The sequence below is a fragment of the Sus scrofa genome, chromosome X (genome assembly GCF_054392235.1).
Source record: "Sus scrofa isolate SSC_HxYL_T2T_F1_AM1 chromosome X, Sscrofa_HxYL_maternal_Yorkshire_Landrace_v2.0, whole genome shotgun sequence".
Taxonomy (NCBI): Eukaryota; Metazoa; Chordata; class Mammalia; order Artiodactyla; family Suidae; genus Sus; species Sus scrofa.
In genome coordinates, this window is record NC_139401.1 from 39,394,066 (window position 1) to 39,408,816 (window position 14,751).

Consider the following 14,751-nt stretch of genomic DNA (forward strand, 5'->3'; position numbering starts at 1 on the left):
CTGCGTTACCTGGAGCTTCTCAATGACTCTGTTCTAACCACGAGCCACAGGATCATTCTTGAGGGCAAAGGGGATGGGGAGACACATTAGATACACAGGGATCCTTCAATCCCACTGCTACTTTCGGCCCTTCTAAAAGCCAGAAGCCATGCGCCCTTGGTCGTCCCCCAGTCTAAGCAGAGGTGAAGGTGGCTGTATTGTTTGAGGTTCAACACTTGCTCTCTGCTGCATGATCATGTGACTTACAGCACATATATCCCATAACTCATCATAGTTATGCCATAGCATCACCTCACAGAAGCATCACCATAGCAACATTTAGAAGTCACCGTGGCAACAGAGCACACCCTCCCGCCACTGTTGAGCTATGCCCAGTGAGACTTCAACAAAGTGGGTGGGTTCTGAGGGGTTGGAGGGCGCCCCCAAGACCGAAATGCCCAGCTCTGCAGGTTAACTATGGCACCTCCAGTAAAGGCTAACCTCGTTAAAACTTACACCCTCTACAGAAGCGGCACAGGCAATCTCGGTTCCAAATGAAAGTAGTTTACAAACATGTAGGAGCTTAGCCGCAAAAGTTTCCTGAGCTAAGAAGTTTCATGAAGCCCCTTGACTGAGGTTTCCTCTAGTTCCTGGCCAGGCATTGCCACTGAGTCTGTCCAGCCACGTGGCTGGTGAGGGAGATGGTCATGCCAGGTTCGAGAAGAAAGGGACCCAATGCCTCCTTGTCCCACCCCATCTTCAAATGCCACTGAGCGTCCCTAGTAATGAACTTCCAAGTTTGAAGTTATCTCCTAACTCTTTAGTGAGATTTCAAAATAAAAATTTAACTCAACCACCCCTATGTTCATAAAGAAGAAATGAAAATCCTGACTCTTGCGTTTTCAAGTTAACTCACTTTTCTTAAGCAAGTCCCCCACCCCCGGCCCCTTTTTGGTCTTTTTTAGGGCCGCACCTGTGGCATGTGGAGGTTCCCAGGCTAGGGGTCCAATCGGAGCTGCAGCTGCCGGTCTACACCACAGCCACAGCCGCGCGGGATCAGAGCTGTGTCTGCGACCTACACCACCAGCTCATGGCAATGCCAGATCCTTAACCCACTGAGCGAGGCCAGGGATCAAACCTGCAACCACATGGTTCCTAGTCGGATTCGTTTCCATTGTGCCATGATGGGAACTCCCTTAAACAAGCCCGCTGCAAAAAGATGCACCCATGCCAGGGCAACCGAGGCTGTTCATACAGCACCCACGGACTTATATGCTCCTGGTGCCTCCAGGGGTAGAGGGCTGTCTCAGAAGGAGGAAGACATCCTGTACCCTCTTCGTGGCTTCTGCCTGCCCTAAATCCTCTCCCCAGCTCCCATGTGCTCACGGCTCGGCTCTTGGCCACACTGACACCCGTGAGAAGAACCTGAGCCCACAAGGGCTCAAGACACCACGGTCCAGGGACAGGAAGGCCTATCAATTTCCATCTAAACGGACGGAACACCTGCCGCGCCCTGGATGAGGAGGCGGCAGTAAGCACAATGGTTCCTGGAGGGAACCCTTCTTGACCAAGTCTCCAGAAATCTGGCCATGGTGACCCATCTCCTTCACTGACCCAATCTTTCAAAAGGGGTCCCCACCTTCCCCAACCTTTCTCCTGTCCTCCTTTGGTGGTGATTCATGGCTCAGTGGGCCGTGTCCTGAGTGCTTCAGGAAGGGACCCGTCAGTCTGAGCTGGGGGGTGGGGTGGGGGTGGGAGTAGTGGGGGGAGGGGGCTTCCTGGATCATCTGGGGCTCAGGCCCCGCTCCCCATCAGCCACACTGAGTTCTCATCTCTCGGTTGGGCACAGACGTCTCTGGGAAGGCGGCTGGGGTGAGCTCACTGAGATGTGAAGGGCAGCGGCGGCCACCCCGGGTCTGGCCACGTTACCGGAAAGAAGGGCAAGAAGCCTCATCACCGTCCACCCAGAACAAAGAGGGCTTCTCTCTCGAAGGCAACCCCCTTCCTCTGAGAAGCGCCATCCCGTGAACTTGGCCTTCCCTGCTTCTGCCAGATCTCTCGGAGAAAGGCCCCCACGAGCAGGAATTATGAGGCAACTCAGGAGCAGAGCTGCGCGTGGCTGTGAGCACCCACAAGGAGGGAGGGAGGCTTTCTAGTAGCTTCACTCAAGAGCAGCCCGGACCTTCCATGTCCCCATCCTGATCGCCGCCCCCGGGAGGAGGGGGGGGGAATCATTTACCTCAGGCGCCCGCCTAGGGTAAGGCTGCCACTGTCGAGCGACAGAAACGCCCTTCCATGGGACCAACGGAGAACCAGTCCCAGTGTGGCTCCCCCAGAACCCCCCGGGCCACAGGCCTGTCCGACCCCAGAGACGAGCTGTGCTCGAAGCCCACTCTCCCTGACCACAGATCTTCCCAGAATGCAGCAGGCGCCCACAGCCCAAGTGCGCAGGGAAACCAAGCCTCCAGCAGCCGAGCGCACAGCCCTCTCAGAAGCGCCCACCGTCTCGGATGGTCCCTGGCTCGGGACTTTGCACCCACTGCACCCTCCTCCTCCTCCTCCTCCTCGACGCTCTAATTCACCATCACCCTGATGAGGTGTCCGGAGCCCCGAGTGGGCTGCGGGCCACAAGCGTTTCAGAAAACAGGAGAAAGACCTGCTCCCCTTGCTGCCGACACAAATCATCAGCCCAGGAAGTCTCGGGAGCAAATCCCAAGGTCAACCACGGTGGGGGAGCAGCCGCCGGGATGGCGGCGGCGTGTGGCTTGAGCAAAGCGCTGGCTTCCTCGCCCATGTGGCCTCTCACACACAAAACACACCCTCTGTCTGGTGGGAAGAACGCCCTCGTTTATCCCACGCCCCGGGAGCGTGTTGTCAACTCCTAACGATGGCAAACAAGCCTGCCACGGAAAATAATTATGCTCATCTTTCTGGTGCCTTCATCAGCCTTCATCCCATGTTAACGAACGAAAAACGGCTGCCTTTGCAAGAAACACGTACTCTCCGTTCCCCGCCAGAGGACACGGTCACCATGGAGGGCCGGTCCGGCTCTGGCTGGAAGGGTCATTTCACTGCTACCAAAAACCCATGTGGGTACCTGCTGCGCTCGAGGTCTCGCACTGCCATTCGCGCGGCTCCGTTGTATGAGACGGTTACTCACTACAGGAGCAGCCTTCCTCTGGAAAAGGAGCTGCGTCCCAGGACATAATCCTTCATAGGTGCCTCACTCCTGGATGCCGCAAGGGCCAAAAGGGCCATCGGCCCCCGCTGCACGGCTGAAGGAGGGCGCCGGACGGCCGGCTTCTCTGAACAGCCACCACCTGGCTGTCGGGCCTCGGGCCATCGGAGGTGTACTGCCCCCTCCTCCTCCTCCTCTCACCTCCCTCGGTGCGGGGAGCAGAACCACCCCGTCCCCACGGCCCGAGTACCCACAAGCAAGCGGCCTGGGTTCACTTACATCTCTCGCTGTCGTTCTGGTCAGCAATGGCCTCCTCCAGGGCGACCGACTTTGGCTTTTTGTCCTGACTTCCTTTCAACCTCTCCCAGTCAGCGGGGCTGAATTTGCACACCTCGGAGTCTTTGGTTGCGGGGTGGCCGCCTTCTCGTTCTTTCATCTCCAACTCGGAGAAGCGCATCATTGCACGCTAGAAAGAGAACGGAGACGGAAAAAAAAAAAAGAACACACCTTACCATCAAAGCTATTTCATGGGCCTTACCTTAAAGGAAAGTATTTGCAAAGAAAAATTTGCCCAAAACCAACCACAATTTATGATACAACCGAGATATTTTAAAATTTAACGATAAAAATGTAAGAGTGTCTATATGTGAGTAGTCACTTTACGAATAAAGCCGTATGTATGTAGAGATATGTGCGGCGTGTATGTATAGCCATACATACACCGTGGCATAGAGACAGACATTCTCTTTTGAAGGTAAATAAAACAAAACAAAAACAACGCAAAGAAAGCAAAACAAAAACACAACAGAAAAGAAAACAAATGCACAATGAATAAAAGACGACCATGGCCCACAAACTTCCCTTTGTATATTTGGAAATGAAATTTAACTCAAAAGGTTTATGTAAGATTCTAGTAATAAAAATTTGAAGAACTGACCTCACAGTAAGCAGCGGGTAGACATAAAATACTGTCCTCTTGTAATCCTTCCATCTATGTAATTAAAATGGGCACTCAATGGATCATTTAGATAACTTCATCCATTTTTATAAGCATAAACCAATTTTTTTTCTTAACATTGCAAAACAATTTGGCTTTATTTATCTTTTAATTAAAAGTAAAATATCTTAAGGAAACTCCTATACAACAACTATCATTTGCTAGCAAGTTAAATACATACTCTATTCCTTTAAGCGAGTTTCTCTCTCTCTCTCTCTCTCTCTCTCTCTCTCTTTTTGGTGAAAAAAAATTGCACGAATCCCACAGACACGCGGCTGCCACACACCTCCACCAAGTATCACGTAAGGCATCCTAAGCAGCGCTTTTAGGTATATTTGTTAACGTACAGTAACGGCAGAGAAATCAAAGCAACTGATAGGTAAACGTCATGCAGTCTTTTAGTCATCCTTCGTGATAATTCAAACTTCCGTTATCAGCAAGAGTGACGCTCTCTTAAAAAAATCTACGAGAATAACTTAAAGCATCCACTTATGTTCCCTTACTGGACGCATTTCAAACATTTCAATTACCATAAGGTTCGTTAACCAAATCTGCCAGGTGCTCTGCCCTATCACACCCCGCCCTCCTCCCACCCCAGTCCTCTTCACACGTTTAAAATAAAATTAAAAAAAAAAAAAAAAAACCAAAACAACAACAAAAAAAAAACAACTGACAACTGGTCAAGTTCCTGGAACGCGGGTGGGGGCCGCTCACCTGCAATGCCCGCTGCTCCCGGCTGAGCTGACTGGAGTCTGCGTACAGTTCGGTGGTGACACACTTGAACCGGTCGCCCACGTAACCCGCAGAGTTGGCGATTCTCTTTGCCAGCTTAGATGGCTTCGGTTTCAGAACTTTGCCATCGTTGGACTCTGCCTCGTCAGCTCCATCTTTGGTATAGGCTGGGGTGACGTCCACACTCGGTGGGGCACCGCCCACGCAAAACGGTTTGGGATCCTCTTGCGTTTTCCCGAAAGTGACAGCAGGGCCGTCGCTCCCCAGGGTTGGCTCCAGGAATGACGTCGAGACCGGCATGGCCAGGTTCTCCTTGTTGGTTCCTGCTGGCACATTCTCCTTGCTTATGTTGAAGGGCGACTGGCCCGGAGCCTGTTTGAAGATGTAGGGGTCGCTGAAGTCACTGATGCGCCCCAGCTCCTCCCTCAGGGAGATGAAATCGCGGTGTGGCTGCAGGGCCGGGTCAGCCGGGGGCTTGCTGGGCTCGGCGCTCTGGCCCACGCTCTCAGCCGTGAAGCCGGGCTTGGACCCGCTGGCGTCGGTTTTCGCCTCTGGCGGCTCTTCCCGAAGGAGGTCGACGTAGACGAGCTTGTCGCTCTTGACGACGGGTTTCCCCTGATTCCAGCTGGGGCTGGGCTTGAGGTTCTTCTCGGCGGGGACTTCCGGATGTAACTTGGTGCCGCTCGCTTCCAGCATCTCGGAAAACCGGTTCCGGAGGGCGGGGTCCTCGTAGCGGGCCCTCTCGTGGGACCGGGACCTCCTCTCGGGCTTCTCCTCTTTAGTGATCTCTATGGGCGTGTGAGGTAGCAACATGGGATGCACCATGCCCAACCCCAGCGCGTCCTGGTAGGTCACGAACTCCGGCCGGCCCGTGGGCAGCCCGTAGGGCAGCCCAGGCTTTGGGGTGAGGTGCCCGGGAAAGAGACTGCCGTTGGGCAACAACACTGGGTGAGGGTAGACGGGGCCTTTGCTGTGTAGGGAGAGGGGGCTTATAGCAATGCCCTCAGGCGCTGGGTAAGGGAGGTAACTCCGGGGGTAGGGGATCGGTGGGGACCTGAACGCCTCGTTTGGAGATAGAAATATGGAGCTTGGCGGGAGGCCGTTCTCGTTGGCTTTGAAGCTCGGCTCCGGGTTGCTGGCTTTGGCGCCCTTGCTGCCAGTGCCGCCGCCGCCACCACCGCTGCCGCCGCCACCGCTGCCGCTGCCGCCGTGCTTGGCAGGCGTGGTCGGGGGCTGGCCCACGTGCTGGATGACAGACGGCATGGTGTCCACGGAGCTCCTGCTGCTGGCCTTGCTGCCGTCCGCATTGGCATTGGGGGCTGGTGACGCGGAGGCCGGGCGGCCGGCGCTCGACACCGACGCCGACACGTTGGTGACCACAGTGTCTGCGGCACCCATGCGGGGACACGAAGAACTGCGCTGCTGCGGGATGGCCCAGTCCAAGGCCTTGTTTTTCAGTGGCAGGCCCTTGCCGCCGTTCTCTTCGTTAGGACTTGGCCCGGGCACCACCCAGGACGAGGGAGCCGTGCTGATGATCTCGGATCTGTAGAGAGCACAGCCGTTCCCCGGAGGAGAGAGAGTTTCTTTCGGAATCTCACTCCCGGGGAGCACGAGGCCACTTGCAGCTCTGCTGTGAACCAGGACCGTGGGGGCCAGCTTTTTCATGTGGTCAGCTTTGGAAGCGTCGACATCCACCACTTTAGAAGACAAGTCCAGCGGCTTGTCCGTGACGTCTTTGGTAACCGTCTGCTTCTCCAACAGGGGCGGCGAGCTGCCATCTTTTCGGTCTTGACCCGCTGTTTTCCGGGTGTGCCCGGGAACCGGCTGGGCGCTTTCGGCTCCTTCGGGAGCCTTCGGGTACTTGCTGCTGCTGCAGAGCCGGGCCGCAGGGAACTCGCTGCTGACCGTCATGTATGGCTTCGACAGGGCGACGGAGGGCGAGGTGGAGATCCTGGCGTAGTGCTTGTGGAATTCGGAGTAGGTGTCTGCGGCGGGCTGGGAGGGCAGGTGGACTCGGGGCGAAGGCCGAGGCGAGGGGGGCAACAGGAGGGCCGTGTCCCCCGGCAGGCCGCTGGTGACCGCCTTGGCGGAGGGCACCCTAGGCTGCTTACTGTTCTGGATGTGGGGATACGCGTGGGAATCGACCGGGGTGCCGGCACTGACGCCCATCTTCCAGGGCAGGCTCTTGTCTGCACAGTGGACCAGAGGTGGGATGGCGGGGGAGGCCGAAGGCGTCGAGAGCCTCATGGGCGAAGCCAGGGACGAGGGGATGTGGGGGCTGACGTAGTGAGGTGGCGGCAGGTAGAGAAATCGCTCCCCGTTGGTGCAGACCGGAGAATACAGCGGCTGGGCCAGGCCGTAGGACTGCTGAGGTAGCAAGGCCTTGTACATGTTCAGGGAATACTTATTTGGCGAGTCAAGGAAAGGGTAGATGGCTGGCGTGGCACCCTCCATGTAGGGATTGACCCAGGGCAGCCGCAGGTAACTAGCACCATTGATGTTGAGAGGGCTCTGTTTGTCGCTGGCAGGCCTGTCCAAGCCCAGCGCTTCTGCCGTGGGGACAGCGCTTTTTTGTATTCCGGGTGGCGTTTTGTAAATAGCACTGAAGCCATTCGGGGGTTTTCCGGAGACAGCGGAGGCCTCCACTGCCTCAGGGGTCGTGGGTTTGAACTGCATCTCTGGGTTTCTTTCGGCAGAAAACCCCAGCCCGCCGAGAGTGGTCGTGGCAGCCTCCCGACCTTTCTCTGAGCCCAGTCCACACAAGCTAGAATAGACGATGTTTCCGGGGACACGCAGCCCTTCCCGGATCAGGCCGGTGCGGTCCATGCTCAGCGCTGCCAGGCCATCGATCCGATGGGCCGTGGTCGCATCCACCTTTTGAGGGAGAAGAACATGGGTGTTACCAAGGAGAAGCCCAGACCCGAGAGAAACCGCAGACTAGCTCAGTAGGGCACCCGCCTCAACATCTGAGCAGAAAAAGTTAAAAAAAAGAAAGGCTTGGAGTTCCCATTATGGCTCAGTGGGTTAAGAACCCAACTAGTATCCACGAGGATTCGGGTTCGATCCCTGGCCCCGCTCAGTGGATTAAGGATCCGGCGTGGCCGTGAGCTGTGGTGTAGGTCGTAGGCATGGCTCCGATTCACGACCCCTAGAGCCTGGGAAGCTCCATATGCTGCGAGGGCAGCCCTCGAAAAAGAAGGAAAAAAAGAAGGGTCTGTGGCCTCCCAACCCCCACATCCATTACCCCTCCACTGCCTGTCTTCTCACCTTTGCTCAACTAGTATTCTGAAAGCACCGAAAACGTGGATTCCTTTAGATTTGAGGCCCCTGCATTAATTCAGTCATCCATTAACTCTGGAAAATCCACCGTCTCAGCAGAAATTCTTTGCTGCCACTGAGGCGACACCAACTCCCACTACTCTCAGCACCACCCTCTCGGGGGACAGAACTGACACTCGCCCTCCCGGGGGCCTGTCTGGTGGGGGCAGGGCGGTGCTCACTGTGTCTTCCCGGATGTTGGGAGGCATTATTTAACAACAGAAAACAATTTTCAAGGGGACAGGGAGGAACAGAGGAGGTGAGCTGTCTCATTTCTAAATCAATAAAGAGGCCATGGGTCAAACTGTCGTAGTGTCTTTTGACTTCCTCTCCCCGGTGTCTGGAGCCAGCTCTGTTTCTTATTTCACTGGGCAGGTAAACCCTAAGGGGTCTGCTTGGAAGCTGGAAATGCATCCACCGGGGAGCACTGATGTGGCAACGTAGCCGCATAGAAGAAAGGGCGGCACGTATTCTCTCTCCCCCCCCCGCCGTCGCCAGGGGACGAGGACATGAACGGCCAAGAAAAGGGAGCCAGGAAGAAATTGGGTGAGGCCTCATCTTGTGGCCTAGGCTTTCTACTCAGCCTGGCCCTTGAAACACTCCGCCCCACCCCAAAAGGCCCTTTAATGGTATGCAGATGAATGCACGATTGATTACAGATCACTGATATTCAGATAGCACATCAACAGAAGCCATTAATCTCTTACCACGTTGTGGTTCAAGGGATTTTCTTCCCTTAGTTCCAGTCTGGCCTTTGAAGCGTCACCATCATTTACGGGAATTTTCCTATTTAAAAGGACACATCAACTTCATGAAAGCATTCCTCACTTAACCCATCTTTCACAGACTGCTCCAGAACAGACCAGTTTCTAATAACTCCATTTTTCCAATTGCCCTTAAAAAAAACCAAAAACCAAAAAACAACCCACCTCCTCCCCAGTGGCCCATATTGACAGTTGTCCCTGAAAGGCGATTCAACTGGACCGTGAACAACAAAGGAAAGACAGGGTTAACAGCGCAAGTTCCCGGGTGGTGCAGTGGGTTAAGGATCTGGCTTTGTCACTGCTGTGGCTCGGGTGGCAACTACAGCATGTGTTCCATCCCTGGCCCAGGAAGTTCCACGTGCGGTTCCAGGTGTGGCCCCAAAACCAAAAACAAAACCAGGGCAACCAGGATGGGAGATCACTGACAAACACATCCCTGAGTTGGGTAAGCCAGAAATTCGGCACGAGCCCTTCTCCTTCCCGATCTTCTCTAGGGAGGATGGACAGGGCCGTCTGGGCTCTGCTGTCCTACCAGACCCTTATAGGCTGTACCTGAAGACAGACATCAAGTAGTACAATGGCGAAAGCCAAACGGGGGACCTCGAGGCAGGGGTCTGCGGGCTGGCCTCATCAATCCCTCTGGGTTACCCATGGAGACAGGCTTTCAAAACTTTTCCCCAAACAAAGTTAGGCACCATGTCCTATGGAAACTGGTTTCCATGGTGATGATGAAGCCATATTTGACTGCCTTTATCAAAATGATGGGGGATACACACTAATATCATACAAATGTCAGCTGCTCCAGGCTCCAGGGGAAGCCGCACATCTGTGCCAGGCTGCTGCGGCTGCCCTGGGACTTGTTATCAGAGAGCATCGATAAAGAAAGTGCCTGGTGCCAACTTCCAAATCCCCAGGATAAAACCGCTGACAAGCAGCAGAGGAAAGTTTCATCATTACCCCAAAGAGCAGCTTCAATTATCTACTGCTTAGCTGCCTCTACCCCACACTCCAAAACTACTGATTAGGAAGCCTAACAGAGCTGTCGGCTGACTGAGACCCGGAGCCAATGGCCTTGCCGAACCGGCGGCAGAGGACACAGAGGAACCCTGGGCTTACAGGAAGTGAAGGGTGGCTATCCCCCATTTATTACTGAGCAAACTATTTGTTTTAAAAGCACATCGAATGCCGATCCACCTGGGCCCACACTCCTGACATTTAGAGTTAAAGCAGCATATAGACTGGGATTAATTCGCCTTCATAAATATGAAATAATAAATTAAGGACGAAAGTGCACTGAAAGGCCGCTTTAGGGGCTAATCTCTTAAAGGGCGGCAATGCTTCGCTGAGCCGGGGTGCCTGTTAAAACTGTAAATCAAGGGCCGCCAGCTAGGCGGGAGCTCTCCCCCCTGCCCCCGCCCCCCAGGGTTCACTCTGGCTTCGAGGAGGCGGCGAGGGGGGGCTCTGCTGGGGACCCGCCCTCTCCCCAGGCCCCAGCCAGCCAGGCGCATTCACCTGTCCTCGCTGATCCCACACATGCGGACCCTCTCGCTGTTCATCCAGCTGTGAACGTTCCCATACAGGGGGGTTGCTGAAAGCATGTCGTCTTCTTGGTTGGCAGCTTTTCTTCTTCAAGCGTCTAGTCTGCTTAGAAAAAAAAAAAAAAAAAAAAAAAATCCCAGGAGGTTGAATAAAAAAGCCAAACGAGGAAAGGAGAGAAACCCTCCTTCTAGGCAGCTCACACAGAACGCAGCCCCTGCTCCACGTCTGCACGGCCGGCCAGTTGGCCGGCTGGGAGCAGAGGAAGGCACCTGACCCAGAGGTTCAAGGAGGGAGATGGAACTTCGCTGGCACGAGACAATGGGGACGACACTGGGGGGACGGGGAGAGGGTTCCAGCGCCACAGGCCACTCCATCCCGGGCACAGCACCCATCACCCATCACCCCCCACCCCCGCCCCAGGCCTGCAGTCCTCCCTTCCCTTGCCCAGCCTTTTCAGAACACACTGGGACTGGAAGCAGATGGTGCTGGATCCCAGGGAGCCCCACACGGATTCTTCTTAAGGCTGGAAGCACCGGGGACAGGAGGGTGGCATACAAGGCACACGGCAGTCCCGTGTGGCGGCCCAAACTACGACTCAGCTCCAGGGACTCAGCTCCAGGGCTGGATTTCCGGGGCTGTGGTGTGTGCGACCTAACAAATCGAGGGTTAAAAGGCAGTGGGCTGGTGAGCCACCCCACCCGAGCTCTAGATTAGATTAAGCCCCAAACCCGGGTGGTTTTGCCTGGGTGGTTTGGCCTGGGAGCTACCGAGGGAGGTGGCTGAGTAATTCAATGACGCCCGCTCGCTGGGGACAAGAAATCATTAGCGAGCGCAGAAGTCTTAGCAGCCCGGGCTGCTGGGCTGCGAGCCGCTGGCACGCGGGCAACGGGCAAAAGCCACCCATTTTCCAGCAAGCAGGAGAAGGAGGGGGGGGAGGCTGCCGAGGCAGAAGGGAGAACCCCGCCGCCCCCCCCACCTTCTCTGCCCACCACCCCCACCCACATCACATTCTAGTTTGCTGCATGAGTGAAGGGTCAGGACAAGCTGCATTTTATTAACAGGATTATCACGGCGCGTGATTTATCCTCGTGCAGGATTTTAATTGCTCTTTGGAGGTTGAGCCGTTTCTTTTGACTGCGCTTCAGCCCATATCCTGCTGTTAAATGCTGGGTTAATAAGTAGGGGAGCCTTTAATGCCTGGGACCGATGGCCCCCGGCTATTCCCCTGATCGCTGGCGGACTCCCTTGTCCAGGGGCCCGGCCACGGCCTCTTTACATGGGACCCAATCCCCGCGTGCGAAACCTCTGGTGTGCAGATCATTGGGGGAACTTTCCTTTCTCTTCCCTCACACACCCACCCACACAGTTTCCGAAAGCCCAAATGTTCCCTAAGTCGACACATTTCCTTTGTTAGCAGTAAAAAATATGCAAATGCTTGCTTTTACACTTTAGCAAACGGAGCTGACTGCCAGGTCGGTTGGGTGGAAGCCACCGGGTCCGGGGACTCTTTTTGCTGAGCGTGACTAGGGGTGGGGGTGGGGGTAGGGGTGGGGGGTGGGGGAGCACCTGGGAGACCTGAATCCCAGAGCCAGGCCACCCTTCGGCACTTCTTTGTCCTAACGCGGGCTTTTGTCCACCGGCACCCCCCATCGGCCCCTATACATAGAACACCGTCTGTTAATCAAGAGGCCACACTCGCAGACACACGGCGCATACTTGGAGCTCAACAATGAGGCTAGAGGAGAGGCAGAGGCACATATCGCTCGGGTCGTGTCCGGCCTGGTGGCATTCTGAAGAAGCTCTCTCTAGGAAGTGTCCCTTTCTTCAGACAGATCAGGGCATTTCCAATGAGCTGGCCACTGTGCCGCAAAAAGACGGGTTCGGGTGTCAAGGAAGGTTCTGTGGGGGCTCAGGGGCTGTCCTTCCGTGTTCAGGATGTACACATCAGGTCGGGAGGCGGCCACCGCCAGCACTGTGGGGCTGACCAGAGGGCAGAGTCAACAGAGCGACGCCTCCCTAACTCCGACCGCCCCTTCGAACAAAAACAAGTTGTCCAGGGAGGCCTCATCTAGAAGGCAGAGCAAAAGGGCAGGAGTGCCCCACGTCATCCCAGAGTCCGGGGCCATGAGGAAGTTGGGACGTTTCACCCCAAGCCAAAGGGTCACCCCCATCGAACCCCTAAGAAAAGGATGAGGGAAGAAGTGTGTGCCCTCAGAACCCCAATCTTCTGGGGGTCCCCAATCTTCTGGGGCCCAGTCTTCAAACCTCAAACAAGCTGCTTCCCAGAAGCCTCCTCTAGTTGTCACCTTGGGGCAAGGACCTCTGAGCATCTGACTGAGGAGGTAGGAAGGCCGCCACCCAAGCACCCTCCTGGGCCCTCTCCCCACCAGAAAGGCCGGCAGCTCCCTGCCCTTGAAAGGGCTTTTCTCTCAAAAGGGTGGCCAGGACTTAGTGGACGAGTGAAGGCAGTTTAGAGACACCTAGGACCACAGGGTGCTTTCAAAGCCTGTCCCCTCCTCCAGGGCTTGTCCGATAGGGATTTCAATATTAATGCTGTGCAGAAAAATGACACCCGGGGTCAGAATGAAGTGTTCTTTCGTGCGCAGGCTCGGATGGAGGGTTTGAGGCCCAGAGCCTGGTTGGGTATCGTGTGGGTGGGGGCAAGGGACAGGGCCGGCCGTGACCAAGCAAGGCGGGGGGGGGCGAGGCAGCGTTGGATCCTGCTGACTGCACACACCCACACCCACACCCACACACACATACACACACTCTTATAATCTTTAGCTGCCCCATGAACTTTTTGTGAACTGTTTAAAAGTGGAGGTCTGTTGAACAAACAGCGGCGCCACTGCCAGCCATAATTTCATTGCAACGAGCTAAAGACTTTTAACTCTTCAGGTTCCTGGCCAAGATGGTGCTGAGCGGAAAGGGCCGAGGGGCCAGGGCCCTGCCTGGCAGGAGGCCCTTCTCCAGAGGGACAGCCCAAACCCCGGGGCAGAGGCCATACCGCTTACACCCCACTATCATCAAAGAATGGGGACCCCCCCCACCTCTCCTGGATGTCAGACGAACTAAGGGGATCTTGGGGGTCAGGCACACAGAGGCGGTCATACAGCCACACTCACCCCACCCACCCCGCGGGTGAAATCGTTCACTGTTTGGCTGGGGAAGTAGCTCGGGTCTTTTTTGACCTCCAAGGGAAAGTTCTTCAAAAGTGACTCCCTGACCCCTGGCTGTGGGTCACGGTGAAGAGGGCAAATGACGTGATGTAGATGACAAACAGAGCAGGCGCTCTGCTGCTCTGTGCAAGAGGCTCGGCTGCCCTTCTTTCTCCTCCACACCCCCCACCTTTTCCTCCACGCGCAGGCGAGGCTTCTGCAAGTGCCAAGATGTGTGAAGTCAGTCATGAAAGGCACTTTACAAGCACCAACCTGTTTCCAAGTGCGAGCTGCTAAGCTACACCTTCGCTCTGGGTTTTAACCCTTTTTTCCGGTAGCGGAGAGAAGCGGACAAGGATGCGGGCTGGGGATGAAGAGGGAAGGTGGCCGAGAGAAGGGGTCGGCTGGGGAGATGGAGGAAGTGTCTGGTTTCTGAAGAACAGATCGGGAATCGTGGAGGCCGCCCGCTGAACACCCAGTTCTGGGAGAGACCTGCCTTGCAAAACGCGGACACCCGGAACGGGGCTCCCGTTTTCGGTCAGGCCGGAACTGCAAGCGCAGGAGAGCCTGGGTCTCCCTCGACAGACCTGGGCAGTCAGCTGCTCTGGAAGCCAAGAGTTATGATCAGCATCCGAGCTTGGCCAGGACACTGGGGAGAAGAGCCTGATTGGCAGAAAGAGGTCAGAGGGACCAAGATTAGGAGCTGTCACCTCAACCCGGGCATCCCTGACAGGGGGCACCTTGGCCCTCTGGGAAAAGACACGAGGGGGCACTCAGGCCCCGAGCTGCCCCCACCACCGTTCTGCCACCTCCTGCCATTATGGCCTGAGGGAAAGGGGAGATCTTTTTTTATTTAAGGGCGAGTTCTCTTGGCAGACTACAAATAGGTTGCGAAGGAAGGAGCAGTGGCCACGAGAGGCTGGCCTGCGTGCAGGGACGGGAGGCAGCACCAGGCCACTCTTGGCACCTCTCCTTTCTCTCCACCCCAGCCCCTCCTGGCACCGGGTCACTTTCCGCTGCCTCCGCCCTTGAGGGGGCGGATGGATGGCTTCAAGTCTGCGCAGCCCGCTTGTCGAGCGGCACTGT

General features: G+C 55.8%; 1 protein-coding gene across 10 annotated transcripts in view; it reads right to left on the reverse strand.

Moving 5' to 3' along the window:
- BCOR (BCL6 corepressor) overlaps positions 1–14,751 on the reverse strand; it is a 123,342-nt gene that overhangs the window by 15,588 nt on the left and 93,003 nt on the right. For 8 of the 10 annotated variants that reach the window (XM_013986057.3, XM_085007698.1, XM_085007697.1 and 5 more), the window contains exons 2-6: positions 10,481–10,609; positions 8,912–8,990; positions 4,869–7,760; positions 4,095–4,148; positions 3,437–3,623 (exon numbers count right to left, since the gene is read on the reverse strand). In XM_013986057.3, the coding sequence (XP_013841511.1) occupies positions 3,437–3,623; positions 4,095–4,148; positions 4,869–7,760; positions 8,912–8,990; positions 10,481–10,566 (3,298 nt within the window). In that variant the 5' untranslated portion in view covers positions 10,567–10,609. The remainder of the gene's footprint in view (positions 1–3,436; positions 3,624–4,094; positions 4,149–4,868; positions 7,761–8,911; positions 8,991–10,480; positions 10,610–14,751) is intronic. The other 2 variants (XM_003360266.5, XM_005673559.4) reach the window with 1 other exon arrangement.